Source organism: Balaenoptera ricei, chromosome 8, assembly GCF_028023285.1.
Source record: "Balaenoptera ricei isolate mBalRic1 chromosome 8, mBalRic1.hap2, whole genome shotgun sequence".
Taxonomy (NCBI): Eukaryota; Metazoa; Chordata; class Mammalia; order Artiodactyla; family Balaenopteridae; genus Balaenoptera; species Balaenoptera ricei.
This window is the reverse complement of record NC_082646.1, coordinates 67,517,914-67,537,911: the sequence shown is the minus strand read 5'-3', so window position 1 is coordinate 67,537,911 and position 19,998 is coordinate 67,517,914. Positions and strand designations below refer to the sequence as shown.

Genomic DNA, 19,998 nt, shown 5'->3' with positions numbered 1-19,998 from the left:
GTATCTTAACATTTATGTTATATAGTAATGTTAATATTACTTATTATTTATTATTTACTTAATAATGTTAATTTGCTATTATTTCCCTAAGTATTAACAGCTTTTACTTAAGTGTTGATTGTACTTTCACACAGAGAAGAGATGGAGGAGAAGTAGACATGTTAGTGTAGTTACTTTTTGAAGGGTTTGGTCATTTAACTTTAATATCCATGAGCTAGTTGAATGCTTTCTTTAAATACCCACATGAACAGATTAGAAGTTGGTTTAAATTTTAATTTGCTTGAATTGTAGCCTTGTCTCAATATTGTTTTTGTATAATCTCTTTACTTTCTTCATTTTCAATCATCAAATTCTTTTTTTAGATGCCTATGGAATGTCTCATTGTAGTCAGTCAGAGAGGTACACATGACTCAGTATTTGTCCCTGCATGCACTTCCTGTAAAACCAGAATGAATGAATGAATGAACAAATGAACAAATGAACGATGAATGAATGAGTGAAAGACGAATACAGGGACCTCTGTCCAACTTTCTGGTTCATTTGAGTTGATCAGAATTAGGATTTCCCTTGTATTAAAATTAAAAGGTCTGAATGTTTCATTTTACATGATACCCATTTAATATGAATGTAGAATTGCTCTGTCACTTTAAGAGCCATTCACATTTTGAGAGGTTAATTAGTTTCCAGCTATTCCTCAGAGGGGCCAGAGTGATGATGAACACTATTCAAATGCTATTTCAAATGCTAGAAATAACATTTGAAAGCCAAAGCCTTGGGAAGGAAGCCCTGGGAGGTCAAATACCCATAAACCAGAGTTGTTATCAAATGTTAGAAAGCTAGTATTAGAATGCCACAACTGGGATTTGGCCAATGCCTGATACATCAGTAACTCTAAGTGAAGAACTTTCTTCTGGGAATGAACTAAGTCATAGTCTCCAAAGGAAAATAATAATTCCCAGATGGTAAACAGATTCATTATAAGAAAATGTGGGGTTTTTAATGGTTCATCCTAAAGAAAATTTAAAATGCTGCTAAAAAGATTTTAGAATTAAAATTTTATAAACATAGGTTAAAGATGTTACTCTCTCAATAAAGCATGTGGTCTTATTTGGAGACTAAGAAGTTTTCTACTCTAAATATAGATCAATTTCAATTTCAGTCTATGCCACTGACCTACACATGTGGGAAGCACCAGAGTGCAAAATTAAGAATGCACATTTCAGACAGAAAAGTCATATGAAATAATCTGTTTTACAGTCATGGTCATTAATGTTAATCTTACATGATTTTAAGTGATTTCAAGAAAACTATAGTAAAAACCAAGTAAGACTGATTTCCTGATTCTGATAAAGCACTGTAGTTATGTAAGATATCACCATGGGGGAAGGTGATAAGTGCATGGATCTTCTCTGTACTAATTTGCAACTTTTTGTAAGCTTATAATTATTTCAAGATTTTTAAAAGTTTAAAAAATTATTTGAAGGATATAAAGTTTCATATTGATGAAATGAAAGGAATGCTAAGAGTAAGACATGGTGGTCTTTCTTGTTAGGTAAGAGCAGCCATAAAATATAAGGCTTAAGAATTATTGATACTACCTCATTTGTACAAATTATATAGTGTAGTTCTTTGTGAAATTATACTTTTTATTTGACAAATACTGCTTTAATTTATATCTTTCTAATATTCTTTTAATAAGTTAAATTTATTTTAAGTAATATAAGCCTATGTAGTACACTAGAATTATCCAACCTTGTAAAGTTGACAGGTACTAAGTTCACAGAACTGAGAAGTGACTCTCCCAAATTTGTATAGCAATTCTTTGGCCATGATCATTTCTCTTTGTGTGCAATGCTTCTTCAGGTCACCTGTACTCAGATTTGCAGAACCTAATTTTTTGTGGTATGTGGTTTTTCTTTGGTAATATGTTAGAAATATCAACTTCTTTTTCTGTTAGTAGTCAGTCCTCTTACATATGAGTGTTAGCTATTTTTGTCATGATCTTGTATGCAAAACATTTTTTTATCTGTTTGTTTACAATTAAAGGAAAAATTATTACCTTTGCTTAATAAAATTTTACTGAGCAATGTAAATGTGAATTAATTTGCATAAGAGTTAAGTACAGTGTTAGAATCTATCCTGTGAAATTATCCTAAATAACCCATTGACTAGCCTGCCACTTCACAACCTAAAAATGTAATCAAAGTGAGGAAATGAAATACTTTCAGTGTCATGTAACAAGGGAAAAAAAACGCTTAACTGTTGGTCATGTAAACAGAGTCATAAACTGTAAACAGTAATATTCCCCTTTTGTAATTGCTGAAGGAGTTTAATTTGTGTTTTCCTTATACTCCTTTACTAGTTTCAATAATGGATAAGGTGACAACAGTTTTCAACAGTGCACAGAGATTGGAAGTTGTTAGAAACTGCATCTCATTCATATTTGAAAATAAAACATTGGAGACTGAAAAGGTAATAAAATGCCATCTTTCCCAAGTAAGCATTCATCACATCCCTTTCAGATTTCTATGTTTAGCTTGCCTACTGACCGCTCCTCTGATTCAATCCCTTTTCCTTATAAAGTATCCTTTCATTGTTTTGATCATTTTAAATGAACAGTGTCTAAGATTTAAAATCTTAGCCAAGCCTAATTATATGGCAACCAGAGAAGTATTGATAGTCATTTTCCCCCCCCTGGAACTTTTAAACATTGTTCATTAATTCTATTTTGGCATATTACTTAGAAACTTAACATTTAAAATATAATTTTATTTATTACAAAGAATCTAGTTACAACAAGTAATGAATTATAAAAATTGTGGTATTCATTTAAATGTGCCTTGTTAAAGCACATTTTCTTGCCTTCTTTAATAAAACATACTAAACATATGTAACCTTTCCTTAGTGACTCGTCATAATTCTGAACATTTATTACAAGGGGCTAGTAAAACATGTAAAATAAAGTTTTTACCCTTGCACTAAATGACCTCAAGCCTCTTTATATTTTCAGTGTTTTTGGTATCCATTTTTTTCTTATGGTTGAAGTGTTACAGACTTTCTTTTGCTTCTCTTGCTTTCAGCTTTCACAGCCTATTTCCTGTACCCGTTGTAACAATATTAGGTCCCTCTACTCTCAGTCTTCTTCTCTTCCTTCTTATTTACCCCTTTGTTCTCATTTTAGGTTTTCAAAGTTAAATTATTACTTTATGTAAAGTAAATTAATTCAGCCCTAAAGGTGAAATGGAAGACGTGTTCTTGTGGGTGATGAAGTGAAAGAGTTTTAGTACATACACCTAGAGATATCTGTTTGTTGCTCTGAGTTTTTTTCCTTCTTAATTATGCTTTTGAAATAAGAAGAGATTGTAGAATTTTCCAGTCATAAATTAAAACTGAGTAGTGATTAAGTTGCTAATCACTTTAAAAGTATAAAATCACCAATGATTCTTGTCATTTTAATTTTTCCTTCTATTCTTGCCATGGAGATGTGACCAGTTTTTGAAAGAATGTGTCTAAGTGTCTGTGGTTTTGACTCATAATCTGAAGCAACAGTTAATTTGGTGACCACAATTTTGATGAGTTTTTTTTTAATGAAGTTTAATGTTTTTAAATGTATCACATAAACTAGTCCTACTTATTTTCATGCTGCCTTACAAATAAAAAAATCACTATAAATCCATCTGTTTACAGCTGTCCTTAACTGTACATCAACTCTCTTCTAGCAGTTTAATTCTACTAATAACTCTGTTAAATGGTTTATAGGATACACGTGAGTTTTCAGCGTGATTGAAAGTTACGTTTTTTCCAGTGGTACCTTTTGTTCATGTCTTCCTCTCTTGTCCTCAGACTCTTCCTGCTGCACTGAGAGCCCTTAAAGGAAAGGCAGCAAGACAGTGTCTCACTGATGAGCTGGGTTTACATGTTCAGCAAAACCGGGCAATATTAGACCATCAACAGTTCGACTACATAATAAGGATGATGAACTGTACTCTACAGGTAACTTTTAGTTCTTTCAGATTATCCTTCTTATTTGAGAATACTTTTTATTTTTCCAGGCGATTCAGTAATTACCAATATATCAGGTTCTTGAGCCTTCTGCACCTAATAGGATGAAAAGCCAATATCCATACCATTTCTGTCAGAAACACTTATGTATTACTTGGCATAAATATTAAGAGTTTTTTATTCTGTCTTTGTTTTTTCTTGAAAAATATTAGCTTATTTTACTAGTTCTATAAGCAAGCTTTCTGAAAATGAAAAGTCATCTTTAAAACATTCAGTTGTATATTACTTAATGTCTGTATTCATGTCAGCCCTTTTCAGTCAGTTTTCAGTTGTACTATTAAAGCAGAGGGCAATGAATGGTGGGTAATCCAAATGATAAATGAATTACTCAGTTAAGTGTTTACTAAGTACTTTGTGTAGGTAAAGCACAAAAAAACTATTTCCAGGCAGCTTCAACATACGTGTATTATCTTACAGAGATAAATTTCCCACACAATAATGAGGACACAGTTTAGGAGAAAAAAATAATCTGATTTCCCTATCCTGTCCCTGTGACATTGGCATCGTATTCTTTGTAGGTGATGCAAAAATTCTTTCTTAAACTTTTTGCACAAAGAGAAAAATGTGATTAAATATTAAGATTTCAAAGACTATCTGTCGGACTCCAGAGAAATTGAGTAAAATGCATGTTAAATTCTGGTAGATTGGAAAGTAAGAATTACAGGGTATAATTAATAATAACATTTGTGGATGAAAGAAGGCCTAAAGAAATGGAAAGATATACCATGTTCATGGATTGGAAGACTCAGTATTATAAAGATATCAGTTCTCCCGAAAATAATCTATAGAGTTACTGCAATTCCCGTCAGAATCCCAACAGAAAGAGCAAAAGTCTGAGAATTACCAACATACTCCTAAAACAAATGGCAAAGCCTGGGAATTGGCCTTGTCACATATCAAAAATTAGTTTAAAAGAAGACACACAAATGGCCAAAAGGTAAGTGAAAATGTGCTCCATGTCACTAATCATCGGGAAAATGCAAATCAAAATCACAAGTTACCACCTCACATCTGTTAGAAAGGCTGTTATCAAAGACACAAGGGATAATAAGTATTGGCAAGGATATGGAGAAAAAGGAACCCTTGTGCACTGTCGGTAGGAATGTAAATTGGTGTAGCCACTATAAAAAATAGTACGGAGATTCCTCAAAAAATTAAAAATAGAACCATACCATATGATCCAGCAGTTCCACTCTGGGTATATCCAAAGGAAATGAAAACAGGCTATTGAAGAAGTATCTGCCCTCCCATGTTCACTGCAGCATTAGTCACAATAGCCAAGATGTGGAAATAACCTAAATGTCCATCAGTGGATACATGGATAAAGAAGATGTGGTATATATACACAGTACAGTGCAATATTATTCAGCCATGAGAAAGAAGGAAATTCTACCACTTGCAATAACGTGGATGAACCTTGAAGGCATTCTGCCAAGTGAAATAAGCCAGACAGAGAAAGACAAATACTGCATGGTATTATATGTGGAACCTTAAAAAAAAAAAAAGGTCAGACTCTTAGAAACAGAGTAGAAAATGGTTGCCAGGGGCTGAGAGGTGGAAGAAATAGGGAGAGGTCGATAAGTGATACAAACTTTTAGCTATAAGGTGAATAAGGCCTGAGGATCTGATGTACAACATGGGGACTACAATTGGTAACACTTTATTATATAACTGAAATTGCTAAAAGAGTTGAACTTAAATGTTTTCACCAAAAAAAAAAAAAAACAACAGATAAATATGTAAGGAGAGGTGTCATTTAACTGAGTTGTGGGAATCCTTTCACGATGTATACATATATCAAATCACCTCAGTGCACACTTTAAATATCTTACCATTTTACTTGTCAGTTATACCTCAACAACACTTAAGAAATTTTTTAATTAGTTTAAGATTGTAGTCATTAAGACAGTGTGTGGCACAATCATAAACAAATTGGCCAGTAGAGCAGAATTTAGAGTTTATAAACAGATGTACACATGTTTGGAAATGTGATTTATGACAGAGTTGGTGTTTCAGATTAGTGACAAAGAGGTAAAAAATTCAATAACTAGTACTGGGACAGTTGGGTGACCATGTACACATAATGAACCATGTACAGGAAAAATGTACCGATACCTCACACTATACACTAAAATCAGTTTTATGTGGATTAAATATTAATACTTAAATATGAAAAGCCAACCTATATAGTCTTTCAAAGAGAATAAATGACATAGCCTTATGACTTTGGGGGAGGGAAAGATTTGTTAAACAAGGTAAAAATAGTGCCACTCTTAAAAGAAAATATTGTTATATACCACTTTTACCTCAGTTAGAAAGAAAGATTGGTAAATTTGACTACATTAAAATTAGAACTTCTTTTCATCAAAAATACCATAAAGAGAATGAAAATGTAAACTTCAGAGTGAGAGATGTTTGCAGAGCATATGACTACCAACTGATTAGTACTCAGATTATAAAAGCTCCTACAAATCAATAAGAAAAAGACAACCCAAATTTTAAATGGGCAAGAGACTTAAAGTATCCCGGAGAAAAGGAAATCCACTTGGATAATTAGTGTATAAATAAAATGACATTTTTTAAAAAGATGATCTATGTCAATAACTGGAGAAATGTAAATTAAAACCACAATGAGATAGCATTTTACATTCACTGTTTTGTAATAATTGGATAATTGGATAATATTAAGTATTGGTGAAGTTATCGAACAAATGGAGCATGTAAACTCTGCTTGTTAGAGTGTAAAATGGTACAAAGATTTTCTTGTAAAGCTGAATATGAACATATTCTATGACCCAGTGATTCCACTCTTAGAGGAGATCTTACCCACATACACCAAGAGATACGCACAAAAATGTTCATAGGAACATTGTTTGAAATAGCAGGAAACTGGAAACAACTCATGCCAACCAGCAGTAGAATGTATAGATAAATTGTGCTATTTTCTTATGTTAGAATATTATTTAGCAGAGATAATGAATGAATTGCAGCTATAAGGAACAATGTGGATGAATCTTAAAGAAGATAATTTTGTGCAAAAATAAAAAGGCAATTCAATTACAATATGCTTTCATTCATATAAAATTCAAAGCATGTAATATATTATTTAGAGTTATTTAAGTTAGGGATAGAATATATGTGTTAAAACTAAAAAGAAAAGCAATGTGTACATATATTAAATCATCACATTGTATACTATAATTTTATCTGTCAAATGCACCTCAATAAATCTGGGAAAAAAGAAAATCAAGGGATAATAAGCAAAATATTGAAGAAAATTACCTCTGGGAGACAGAGGGGAAGGACATGAACATAGAGATCTTCAAAGGTAATGGTAATACTCTATTTCTCAAACTATGTATATGGGTGTTAATTGTATCGTTATTATTTATAATCTTATAACTTATACACATTAATGTCTTAGGGTACTACTGTTACATTTTTTTTGCAGGGCATATTTATCTTTTAAAACCCATTTCAAGTGATACCTTTTTCAGAAATTCTAACTTAAAATCTAGCATCAAAAATGTAATCTTGTTTAAGCAAATTGGCAAGATAGGAGATGATTCACCTTTACTGGAAATACATTCTTACTTTAGAGCATAAGAGACTAGCTGTAATAGTTTATAATAGCAAAAATTGAAAGCATCCTAAATGTTTACCATTTGGATTTTGATTAATCTAATTATGGTAGAACTCTTCTTTGGAATACTGTTCAGTTACTAAATAGAAAGAGGTAGCTCTATAATATGTAGAGCTATAATATGTAGCTCTATAATATGTACCCATATGAAAAAACTTCTGTTATGTATTGCCAGGTGGGCAAAAGGAAGTTACATAAAGTAGATATAATTCTGTTTTTGACCTAAAATTACATATATGTATGTATGTATATCATGGTAAAAATCTGGAAGGATAGTTATACTACATCCTTAATAATGGTTATCTCTGGCATAGATAGAAGAGTTTTGACTTCTATTTAAACTTTTCTCTGCTTGAAACACACACATACACACAAGCATAATTAAATTATATAAAACATATAGCAAGCATATTTTATAACTTAAAAAATGATTCTCATTTTTGTAGGAAGGAAATTATCAGACCTTTATGAGAAGAATAAGACATAATAAATTTACCCTAAAAAAACTCACGTCTTTTACTACTTTTGTTACTTTCTTACAGTTACTTTGGTACTGTCATTATATAGAACAAAGGAATTTGATTAATAGATCAAGGTCACCAGAAGCCATAAAGTTAGGTAATTTCCTGATTCCCTATAACTGGTGATAAAACTACAAAAACTGTTTTAGGGAGCTTTTTTCCATTTGTACTTTATGTGCTGTAATTAACTGAAGAACTAAGTTATAAGGCTTTCTCTAAACTTAATTTTAGCATATACTAATTAGTAATTACTTATAGAATAGCCAGGTACCCTTGGGTTACAAAAATATTCCTTTTCATTTGAATAATCATATTCTGGGGGTAAAAAAGCTTGCTTTTTTTTGTTGGTGTTGTTTCCAGATACACCTGTACTGATGAACACTTAATATTTTAGAATTCACTATTTCATAAATAAATAAAAATATATCCTGTCTTCCTTCCAGCATATGCTGTTGTTTAACATTATAGAGAGGCTCTTTTCAGTTATAAATGGGTTCACATGTGATACTCTTATTTTAATGGGTTATTTATTACCAACTTGGGATTTATTAATATTTATATTCTTGTTGCAACAATGTTACTTGTGGGGATTTAACATGACATTCTGAACATTTTTTATAAAAGCATAGAATTTCAAGGCAGAGAGGCCAAACATCTGTGTTGGTGTTTTAAGATAGAAACATTAAATGAACCAATTTTTAGGTAGTGATTCAGAAACTTTAGTAAATTTTGCTTTTCGTGATCTTGAAGTTATTCTGTCTTTCCTGTCCTCAAGGGAAAATTAAATGGAACATGAGTACTGCCAAGGGGTTATTTTGTTTATCAGGTTCTTTCACTGCCAAGATAATTTTTTAAAGGACTGGTTTATAGAGATTATAGATTATTCCTATGTATCTTCTCATCTCAAATAACTGATCGTATTTTAGGTTTTCTTGTAACTGAGATTACTATAAATCTCTTCAAAAATATCATGGGGCTTCCCTGGTGGCGCAGTGGTTGAGAATCTGCCTGCCAATGCAGGGGACACGGGTTCGAGCCCTGGTCTGGGAAGATCCCACATGCCATGGAGCAACTAGGCCTGTGAGCCACAACTACTGAGCCTGCGCGTCTGGAGCCTGTGCTCCGCAATAAGAGAGGCTGCGATAGTGAGAGGCCCGTGCACCGCGATGAAGAGTGGCCCCCGCTTGCCACAACTAGAGAAAGCCCTCACACAGAAACGAAGACCCAACACAGCCAAAAATAAATAAACAAATAAATATTTAAAAAATAGTGTGGGGGAAAAAAAAAGAAAAAAAACTTTCCTTTAAAAAAAAAAAATCATGGCCTTAACTCTTTTCATTTTAGCAGATATATGATTTTTGTGTCAAGATCTTAGCTAAGACCTTTTCACAGTAAATTATAATTTAAAAACCCAGTAAAGTCCTCCATTTCCAGCATTATAATAAACTGCATGTTATGAGGTACCCTCTCACTAACATAGAAATAGATCTTAGAAAATTGAAACAACAACAAGAAAACCCCATGATTTTGATATGTAGTTTTTCCCAAGAAGAAAAGGAAATCTATAATAGGCCCCTCCTCTACTCTCAAGAAAAGGACAAATAGGAAAAACCAAATTCTGAGCTATTAGCAGGTAGGGAAACCAGATTTGTGAGCACAATTAAGCCTTGACTTCTGTAAAGAGAGCTGGTTGAACCTGAGAGTTTTATTTACATCAGGGTAGGACACTGGAAGAGGAATAAAATAATCCCTCTTCAGCGGCATGCCCCTCACCCTTGCCTCCAGAATAAGCAATTGTAAATCCTTTCTAGAATAACGCAGCCACAATTTAGGCAGTCAGGATTCCCACAGATAAAATTCAGTAAGATATAAACTCACAATTTTAAAATGACCAAATACCAAAGAAATGAGCCAATATGAAATAGTGTCAACAGAAACAACCAACAGCAGATTGAGACCCCCAAAGTCTTTATATATTGGAATTATTCAATATGAACATATAATAATTAAAATAAATAAATAAAGGATTGAATACAAAATAAACACATAACAAGAAACTAACAAAAATGGCCGGGTAAGTTTAGATTATATAATCAGTAAAGTAAAAACTCAAAGGCTAGGGAAAACCTAATATCTTTAAGATGTCAGTTCTCCACAAATCAATCTGTAGCCTGAATGAAATCCCAATAAAAACTGCAGTGGAATTTTTTCTAGAAATTGACAGGATGATTCTAAAATTTATGTGGAAATGCAGAGGACTTAGAATGGCGAAAGCAATCTCGAAAAAGAACAAATTTGGAGGACTTAACGCTACCTGATTTCAAGACTTACTGTTAACCCACAGTAATCAAGACAGTGTTGAACTGACATATCAAATAGATCAGTGGAAAAGAGCACTCAGAGACCCGCATTTATGGCATTTTTGACAAAGGCACCAAAGCAATCCAATAGGGAGAAGAAAGTTTTTTCCACAAATAGTGCTGAAATAACTGAATATATCCATATGGAAAAAAAGTGAACCTCTACCTCTAACTCCCATCAAACACAAGGATTAACTTGAGGTAGAGCACAGACATAAACATACAATATAAAACAATAAAGCTTTTAGGGGAAAGCATGGAATAGAGTCATGACTTGGGAATGAGCAACAGTTTCTCTTTTTTTTAATAATTAATTGAATCTTTATTGCCACTTATAACCTTTATAACTGGCAACAGTTTCTCAGGTCACAAAAAGTGATAACCAAAAAAGAAAAAAAAGGTCACTGTACTTCATCAAAATTAAAACTTACGCTTTTCAGAAGACAGCATTAAGAAAATGAATAGTTAAGACTAGGAAAAAATATTCCCAAATTGTAAACGTGACAAAGAACTGATGTCATGTTTATATAAAGAACTCCTACAACTTAATAAGGAGAAGCCAAACCAGCCTTTGAAAATGGACAGTTTGAACAGACACTTCACAAAATAAGATATGTGAATGGTCAATAAAAACATGAAGAACTGCTCAGTATCCGTCATCCGGGAAATGCAAATTAAAACCATTATGAGATAGTACTATATAACCACCAGTATGGCTAAAATTAGAAAGACTGACAATACCAAATGTTGACAGGGTTGTAAAGTACTTGGAATTCTCAGGTTTTATTGTTGAGAATGTAAACTGGTGCAATCACTTCAGAAAAAAGACTGGGAGATTCTTATAAAACTAAGCATATACCTAAACTATGATCCAATAATTTCACTCCTGGGTCTTACCTTAAAAAAATTAAAACATATGACTATTAAAAGACTTATACAAAAGTATTCATAGGAACTTTATTCATAATAGCCTGAAACTAGAATCAGCCCAGGTGCCCATCAATCAGAGAATGTTTTTGTCTTTAACTACCATATATCCATACAATGTAATACTAATCGGCGATAAAAAACAGGCTAGGGTTTCCCTGGTGGCACAGTGGTTGAGAATCTGCCTGCCAATGCAGGGGACACGGGTTCGAGCCCTGGTCTGGGAGGATCCCACATGTCGCGGAGCAACTAGGCCCGTGAGCCACAATTACTGAGCCTGTGCATCTGGAGCCTGTGCTCCGCAACAAGAGAGGCCCGCGCACCGCGGTGAAGAGTGGCCCCCACTTGCTGCAACTAGAGAAAGCCCTCGCACAGAAACGAAGAGCCAACACAGCCATAAATAAATAAATAAATAAAATTTAACAACAACAACAAAAAAACAGGCTAATGATATGTGCAACCACATAGATATATCTCAAAAACATTATGGCATATTTGTCAAAACCCAGTGAACACTTAAGATTTGTGTATTTTATTGTATGTAAATTATACAGCAAAAGAAGAACCTATAAACAAATATTGACCTCTAATGATATGCATGCTAAAGTACTTAGGGAGAAGTATAACTGATGTCTGTGATTTACTTTGAAATGCACTAAAAATAAGATGGGTTAAAGGATAGGTAGATGAATAGCTAAATGATATAAAGCAAGCATAGTAAAATGTTAATGACAGTCTAGGTGGTTAGTATACAGGTGTTCACTGTAAAATACTTTCAATTTTGAGATATATTTGAAATTATTTGGGTAAAATAAGTAAACAAAGAAATAAGTACATAATTACAAAAAGCTCATTGGATGGGTTAAACATCACACTAAATGCAGTGAGAGACTTGTAGTGAACTGGAATACAGATCTGAAGCAATTACACATAGTGGAGCAGAGAGAGACAAGAAGATGGAAAATATGGAAGAGAAGTTAAGATACATGGAGGATATAATGAGATGGTCTAACACAGTGCTATTCAAAGTACTAGTCTGTGACAAGATAAGGAACTTGTGCCAGAATGTGAATCAGTGAATCAGTGGCTTTCTCTTCATTGAGAAAGTCTTGCTTAAATAAATAAATAAATAAATAAATAAGCAAGCAAGCTACTCAACAGTGGGCTTAGTATGACTTCAACTGGCAGTGGTCAGTATCTCCAGAAGTAACCAAGGGTCCTGCCTTATTAAAGAGGAGAGGCTTCACAGTCAAGCCTCAGATTTTGTCAAGGCTGAAAATTCTAGTTACCAACAAAATTTTTTTATAAAATTCCATTGGTTACTGGATAGATTCTTATATTGGGCATCTTAGGCTAAGGGCTCTGAATAATATAGGAAACCACATAGAGGTTTAAAAGTATGAGAAAAATGGCTTATCTTCTGGAACCCCAAACTTTCCACAATATACACGTTTCTAAGGACACTCAAGCACTGCTGATGACCAGTTCCTATGTAAGAGGTAGCAAATTTGAGAATTTTGTTAAGTGCTGTGTTCTGAATGTATCCTCCCAGATTCATATGTTGGAAACCTAGTGCCCAAGGTGATGGTATTAGGAGGTAGGGCTTCTGGGAGGGGATTAGGTCATGAAGGTAAAGACATCACAAACTAGATTAATGCCCTTTCAAAAGAAAGGCAGCAGAGCTCCCCAGCCCCTTCCACTATGTAAAGATAAAAGAAGTCTGCAACCCTGAAGAGGGCCCTCACTCAACCATGCTGGCACTCTGACCATGAATATATACACCACCTCTTTATCCATTCATCTGTTAATGGACACTTAGGTTGCTTCCATGTTTTGGCTACTGTAAATAGTGCTGCTATGAACATTGGGGTGCGTGTATCTTTTCAAATTAGAGTTTTCATCTCTTCCGGATATATGCCCAGGAGTGGGATGGCTGGATCAGTTGGTAGTTGTATTTTAGTTTTTTAAGGAACCTCCATACTATTTTCTGTAGTGGCCGCACCAATTTACATTCCCACCAGTAGTGTAGGAGGGTTCCCTTTTCTCCACACCCTTTGTAGACTTTTTGATGATGGCCATTCTGACCGGTGTGAGGTGGTACCTCACTGTAGTTTTGATTTGCATTTCTCTAATAATTAGTGATGTTGAGCATCTTTTCATGTGCCTGTTGGCCATCTGTCTGACTTCTTTGAAGACGTCTATTTAGTTCTTCTGCCCATTTTTTGATTGGGTTGTTTCTTTGATATTGAATTGTATGAGCTCTTTGTATATTTTGGCAATTAATGATGAAATATTGCCATTTGCAGCAACATGTGGACCTAGAGATTATCATACTAAGTGAAATAAATCAGAGAAAGACAAATACTATATATCACTTATATGTGGAATCTAAAAAATAATACAAATAAACTTACAAAACTCACAGACAGGGGCTTCCCTGGTGGCGCAGTGGTTGAGAGTCTGCCTGCCAATGCAGGGAACACGGGTTCGAGCCCTGGTCTGGGAGGATCCCACATGCTGCGGAGCAGCTAGGGCCGTGAGCCACAACTACTGAGCCTGCGCGTCTGGAGCCTGTGCTCCGCAACAAGAGAGGCCTGCGCACCGCGATGAAGAGTGGCCCCCACTTGCCGCAACTAGAGAAAGCCCTCGCGTGGAAACAAAGACCCAACACAGCCATAAATAAATAAATAAAAATTTTTTAAAAACCTCACAGACATAGAAAACAAACTTAGGGTTACCAAAGGGGAAGGGGGGAGGGATAAATAAAGAGTATGAGATAGCAGATATACACTACTATATAGAAAATAGATAAACAACAAGGATTTACTGTGTAGCACAGGGAACTATATTCGATATCTTGTAATAACCTATAATGGAAAAGAATCTGAAAAAGAAAAAAAATATATATATATTAAACTATCACTTTGCTGTGTTCGTGAAACTAACATAATATTGTAAGTCAGCTGTACTTCAGTTTTTAAAAAAAGAGTATATTAATCAGTAGAATACATCTTTTGCTTGAGCAGGGTATGTATTTTACTCCTCTCCTCCTTTCTCTTCCTCCAGACATTTACTGATTTCTATCATGTACTAGTCTCTGTAATAGGTACTGGACATACTGAGATGATTAAGATATCATTTTGGTTCTTAAGGAGTTCACAGTCTAGAAGGAAAAACTCACAGGTAAACCGGTATTTATAATATAGTGGAATATGCACTGATAGAGGTGTGTGAAAAAGTGCTATGAATGCTGTTACGGGTTACTGGGTTTAGAGTGGGAAGGAGAGGGTCACAGAGGGCACTTGTCAGACAAGGATTGGGAGGGAGAGTGTTCCAAATAGACGAAGCTGCTAGTAGAAAAAAGAAGTATGGAAAGCACCTGTGTTTTTGAAAATTAAAAAATATTTCCATGTTGCCAGGTGTAGTATAGAAAGGTGGTAGGAGATGAGATAAGTAGATAGGGTAACTTCTGGTTAAAGTGAACATTGAATACATACATTTAACCTCAGCTGCTACCCCCAAACCCACTAAAACAAAAGTAAAGAGTTTTTTTAAATGTGTAAACCCACAGGCAAAACAGGATAGGAGACAACAGCAACAACATTTTAGAAACTAGAAAGCTGATGGATGAGTGCCTTTATTTAGCAGCCCTAAGAAAGACTTTTCCTAACTAACAGTTGTACAAGCCTTAAAGCACCCCAGTTTGTGGAACTGCAAAGGGCTCAGGAATTAGAGATATCAAGTTATCGCTGAAAGCAGGAGGTTAAGATGGAGCTAAAATATTAAAAAGAGGATTAGTTGAAAGTCTCCTTAAGATGCAGTTGGAGTCCCCTCTCAGATCTTTTCCAGTTCCGTGTTAACAGCCAGCTGCCTCTCCTTTACCCTGGCAGAGTATTAGAGGTTGGTTGGTTGGTTTGTGTATTTATTTTTGAGAGAGAGAGACAGAGCGTAAACAGGCCAGGGAAACACTATGTCTGGCTGAGGGAAACACTGTTTTGCTGCAAACAAGGGAGTAAAGTGAGTGTCAGATATTAAGAATACCAGTCGACAACTTTCCCCCTTCAGCTCCTAGAACTCTGGCGGCCTTCCCTCAAGCAGGACATTGGAAGACAGCTCTCTGAGAAATGTGATCAGCCAAAGAGGAAAAGATTTTACTAAAAATTCTGAGATAAGAGTTTCTTAACAGAACAGCGCAACCAGGTCATGCTATAACGAAGCTCTCGGTCAACAAGCTTCACCATGTACACGTTGTTTTTCTTTTGTCATTCTTTGGTTTACCTCTTGTGAAGGATAACCTAAGCAGAAGGGGTCAGTTAAACAAAGTCAGTTCCTACTCCCCACCATTGTTCCTCAACTCTGCTTTCATTCTCCACGCCCTTTGTAAGAGAACCATCTAGTCAGCATCCATAATTATTCTGTCCTTTTCCTTCTTGGGTACCTCTCTTCCTCTGACTGCCTCAGACAACCTCAGCTTTCTTTTGGCTTTGAAACAGAGTCATCCACAATCACTACTACCCTCTGGAAATAGGCTCAAAGAAATTAAGCAATTTTCTCAAATCACACAGCTCGTAATGTGAAAGATGAGTCCTAAATCTAATTTTTTTTTTTTTTAATTCTTGCCTTTAAGTCACTGATACACTGTGTTCTTCAAAAACTGTGGCAATAGGTGCTATATAGCTAAATTTAAGTTTAGATCAGGAACTTAAATTCTGGGAACTTGTGGATCTTTATTTTTATTTTTCCTAAATAACAATTGCTATTGAAAAACCCCAACCTTAACTAAGTGAAAACAGACCTTGTTTTTGTTTTTGTTTTTACTCATTTGTGGTTTTTTGTTTGTTTGTTTGTTTAATTAATTTATTTATTTATTTATTTTTGGCTGTGTTGGGTCTTCATTTCTGTGAGAGGGCTTTCTCTAGTTGCGGCAAGTGGGGGCCACTCTCCATCGCGGTGCGTGGGCCTCTCACTATTGTGGCCTCTCTTGTTGCGGAGCACAGGCTCCAGACGCGCAGGCTCAGTAGTTGTGGCGCACGGGCCCAATTGCTCCGCGGCATGTGGGATCCTCCCAGACCAGGGCTCGAACCCGTGTCCCCTGCATTAGCAGGCAGACACTCAACCACTGCGCCACCAGGGAAGCCCCAGACCTTGTTTTTATTGTTCATCATTGTATACCCAACATCCAGCACAGTACCTGGCACATAGAAAGTATTCAGATATTGTTTGAATACATGAATGATTACATAACTTCATGGTAGCAGTAATTATTGAAATAAGAGTCTACTCTTCTAAGTTACTTATTATGGAACCAACTTGGTTGTCAACACTTTGAATTTCAGATATAAGAGAAAATTCATTAAGAAGTTAGTTGTTCTAACAGCTGTAAGGTTTAGGCCAAATCTTCAGCTATCACCAACTCAACCAATGAGAACTCATTGATAAATCTCGTGGAAACTCTTCAGTTCTTATTTATTTGTTTGTTTGTTTGTTTATTGACACATGGTAGATTTGATGATGACCACTGGCCACTTCTGTGCAAAACCCTCTTCCCTTATCTTTGATGATACCATTTCTCCTTTCTACTTCTTTTGAATCTCTTTTTCAGTCTTTTTGGTAAGCCTTCTTTTCCCCCGTCCTGCAAGTCATGATGTTTATTTGCATCTTAAATCTTCTCCCAGTCTAAGATTCTACCTAGGCAATCTTATTCATCCCCATTACTGTCTTCTACCTAATCCTTCCAAATCTTCCTCCAGAACTGAGTATCTTGCTGGTTGCTCTCCATCTCTACTTGAATGTCCCAAAGCTATTTTGATGTTATGTTCCAAACTGAAATAATCACCTTTTATCCCCATTTTCAGCCACCATCCACAACCTCTTCCTCCTGAGTTTCCTAGTTTAACAAATGGCACCAAATAAGCCAAAAGCATGAAATTAGTCTCTTTCTCTTAGCCTTATCCTCATGTCTGATCAGCCACTGAGTCCTATAGAGTCTGCGTTCCTATGTCTCTTTCCTGATGTCTCTCAACTCCCATCCACTTTTCTCTTTCCTTAAATTCCAATATCCTGATTTAAGTCACCAACGTTTCTTACCTCTTTTACTGCAGCAACTTCTTAACTGGTCTCCCCACCTCTTTCATGACCCATCCCCTTACTTTATCTGTTTCCTTGCTTTACAAAAGTGATATTTCTACAATTCAGGTTGGATCTCGTCACTTCCCAACTTAAAATCCTTTCCCCTTGCCCTCAAAGTAAATTCTGATCATATCTTTGCTCCTTCCTACCTCTACAGCCTCATTTTTCACTGCTGTCAATCCTCTGGCCTTTGCACATCTTATTGCCTTAGTTTGGAACACTATTTTTTTCTACTCCCTACTCCCTCAATTGTCCCTTTCACCTAGCTAACTCCTAGTCATCCTTTACTCTTAGTTTAGATGTCACTTCCTCCTGGAAGCCTTCTTTGGCCCATCAGTTGTAGGTTGGTAGCCATTTCTGTGTGCCTCTACTGTATTTTGTACTGCGTCCATTCTATCCACCATGATCCTACAATAACGCTTACCACGTATAATGAAATTACCTGTTGGCGTACCTATATTCCCCATTATGTCTGACATGAAATAGTCTCTCAGTACAACTTGGATGAATGAGTAAATGAATAAGTGAATGTAATATAAGTAGCTGCTTACCTTACCTGGTTAGAGTTTCAGTTCTTCACAGCTTCCATCCTTAAACAGGTCGGTAGCTTTTATCCTTTCTTGGCTATAATCCAATTCCCAACCAGAGCTAGCCTCTGCTCACTTTTGTATCTCTGTGCACAGGAATATCTAGGTAAGAAAACCTAGATGGATGGTTTGATAATTCACAACCTCTGCTTGAAAGCAAAATTTAAAGTTCACATATAGCTAGCAGATACTGTCCCAATCGACAGTACTGTCATCGCTATATTAGGTGGGCCAAAAAGTGCCTTCAGTTTTTTAAGTAAAGATAAAAGACACATTTTTCATTTTCACCAAGAACTTTATTGTACAACATATTCACCCTTTTGTTCCACTACCTTCTGCCGTTTTTCAGGCAACTTCATAATTCCATCTTCCCAAAACTTTTTATCTTTTTGAGCAAAGAACTCTTCCACGTGCCTTTTCAAGTCTTCCAGGGAATTGAAATTTTTTCCATCAAGAGAATTTTGTAAAGACCGAAATAAATGGAAATCCAAAGGTGCAATGTCTGGTGAATACAGCTGATGAATTAGAACTTCCCAGCCAAGCTGTAACAGGTTTGCCTGGTCATCAAAGAAATATGTGGTCTTGCGTTATCCTGATGGAAGATTATGCTTTTTCTGTTGACTAATTCTGGATACTTTTCGTCGAGTGCTGCTTTCAGTTGGTCTAATTGGGACCAACTTGTTGGAACTAATCCTTTGGTTTTCCAGAAGGAGCTCATAATAGAGGACTCCTTTCCAGTCCCAATGTATACATAACATCACCTTCTTTGGATGAAGACCGGCCTTTGGTGTGGTTGGTGGTGGTTTATTTCACTTGCCCCACGATCTCTTCCGTTCCACATTATTATACAGTATCCACTTTTCATCGCCCGTCACAATTTCTTTTAAAAACGGAACGTTTTCATTACATTTAAATAGAGAATAGCATGCAGAAATACGGTCCAGAAGGTTTTTTTTGCTTAACTTACTTGGAACCCAGACATCAAAGCGATGAACGTAACCAAGCTGGTGCAAATGATTTTCAACGCTTGATTTGGTTATTTTGAGTATGTCGGCTATCTCCCGCGTGGTATAATGTTGATTGTTCTCAATTAATGTCTTGATATGATCTCTATCAACTTCAACTGGTCTGCCTGACCATGGCGCATCGTCCAGTGAGAAATCTCCAGCACGAAACTTAGCAAAGCACTTTTGACACGTTCAGTCAGTCGCAGCACCTTCTCCATACCTGCACAAATCTTTTTTTTGCATTTCAGTTGTGTTTTTACCTTTCTTGAAATAATAAAGCACAATATGCTGAAAATGTTGCTTTTTTTCTTCCATCTTCAATATTGAAATGACTACACAGAAATTCACTAATTTTGAAAAGTCTTTTTTTAAATGTACGCTGATGTGACAGCTGTCACATACAGTCTAACAAAATTGTTGCAAATGAAGTTAAAGACAACTAAGTGCCACTAGAGCCATCTTACAGAAAAAACCAAGCGAACCTTTTGGCCCACCCAATATTTAAAGCATGAGTGTTCATACCTACTGTGTTAGAATCCCAGGGATGAAGCATCTTGTATTTTTTTTTAAAGTTCCACAGGTAAATTTGACATGTAACTAGAGTTGAAAAGTCAGTGTCTTGTTATCTGGTGTAGTCATTTTTTAAGCTTTCCTTAAAATTTTTAAATGTGCATTTCTGGGCCCCATGGTCAGAGATTCTGAGTTGGTAAGTCTGTAAGGGGTAGATTAGAGCCAACATTTAAAACTTTTCAACAGCAAAAA

At 35.4% G+C, this 19,998-nt stretch overlaps 1 protein-coding gene across 5 annotated transcripts in view; it reads left to right on the top strand.

Moving 5' to 3' along the window:
* Nucleotides 1–19,998, top strand: part of SBF2 (SET binding factor 2) — a 470,059-nt gene that overhangs the window by 286,699 nt on the left and 163,362 nt on the right. For all 5 annotated transcript variants that reach the window (XM_059931110.1, XM_059931111.1, XM_059931112.1 and 2 more), the window contains exons 15-16: nt 2,363–2,472; nt 3,844–3,993. In XM_059931110.1, the coding sequence (XP_059787093.1) occupies nt 2,363–2,472; nt 3,844–3,993 (260 nt within the window). The remainder of the gene's footprint in view (nt 1–2,362; nt 2,473–3,843; nt 3,994–19,998) is intronic.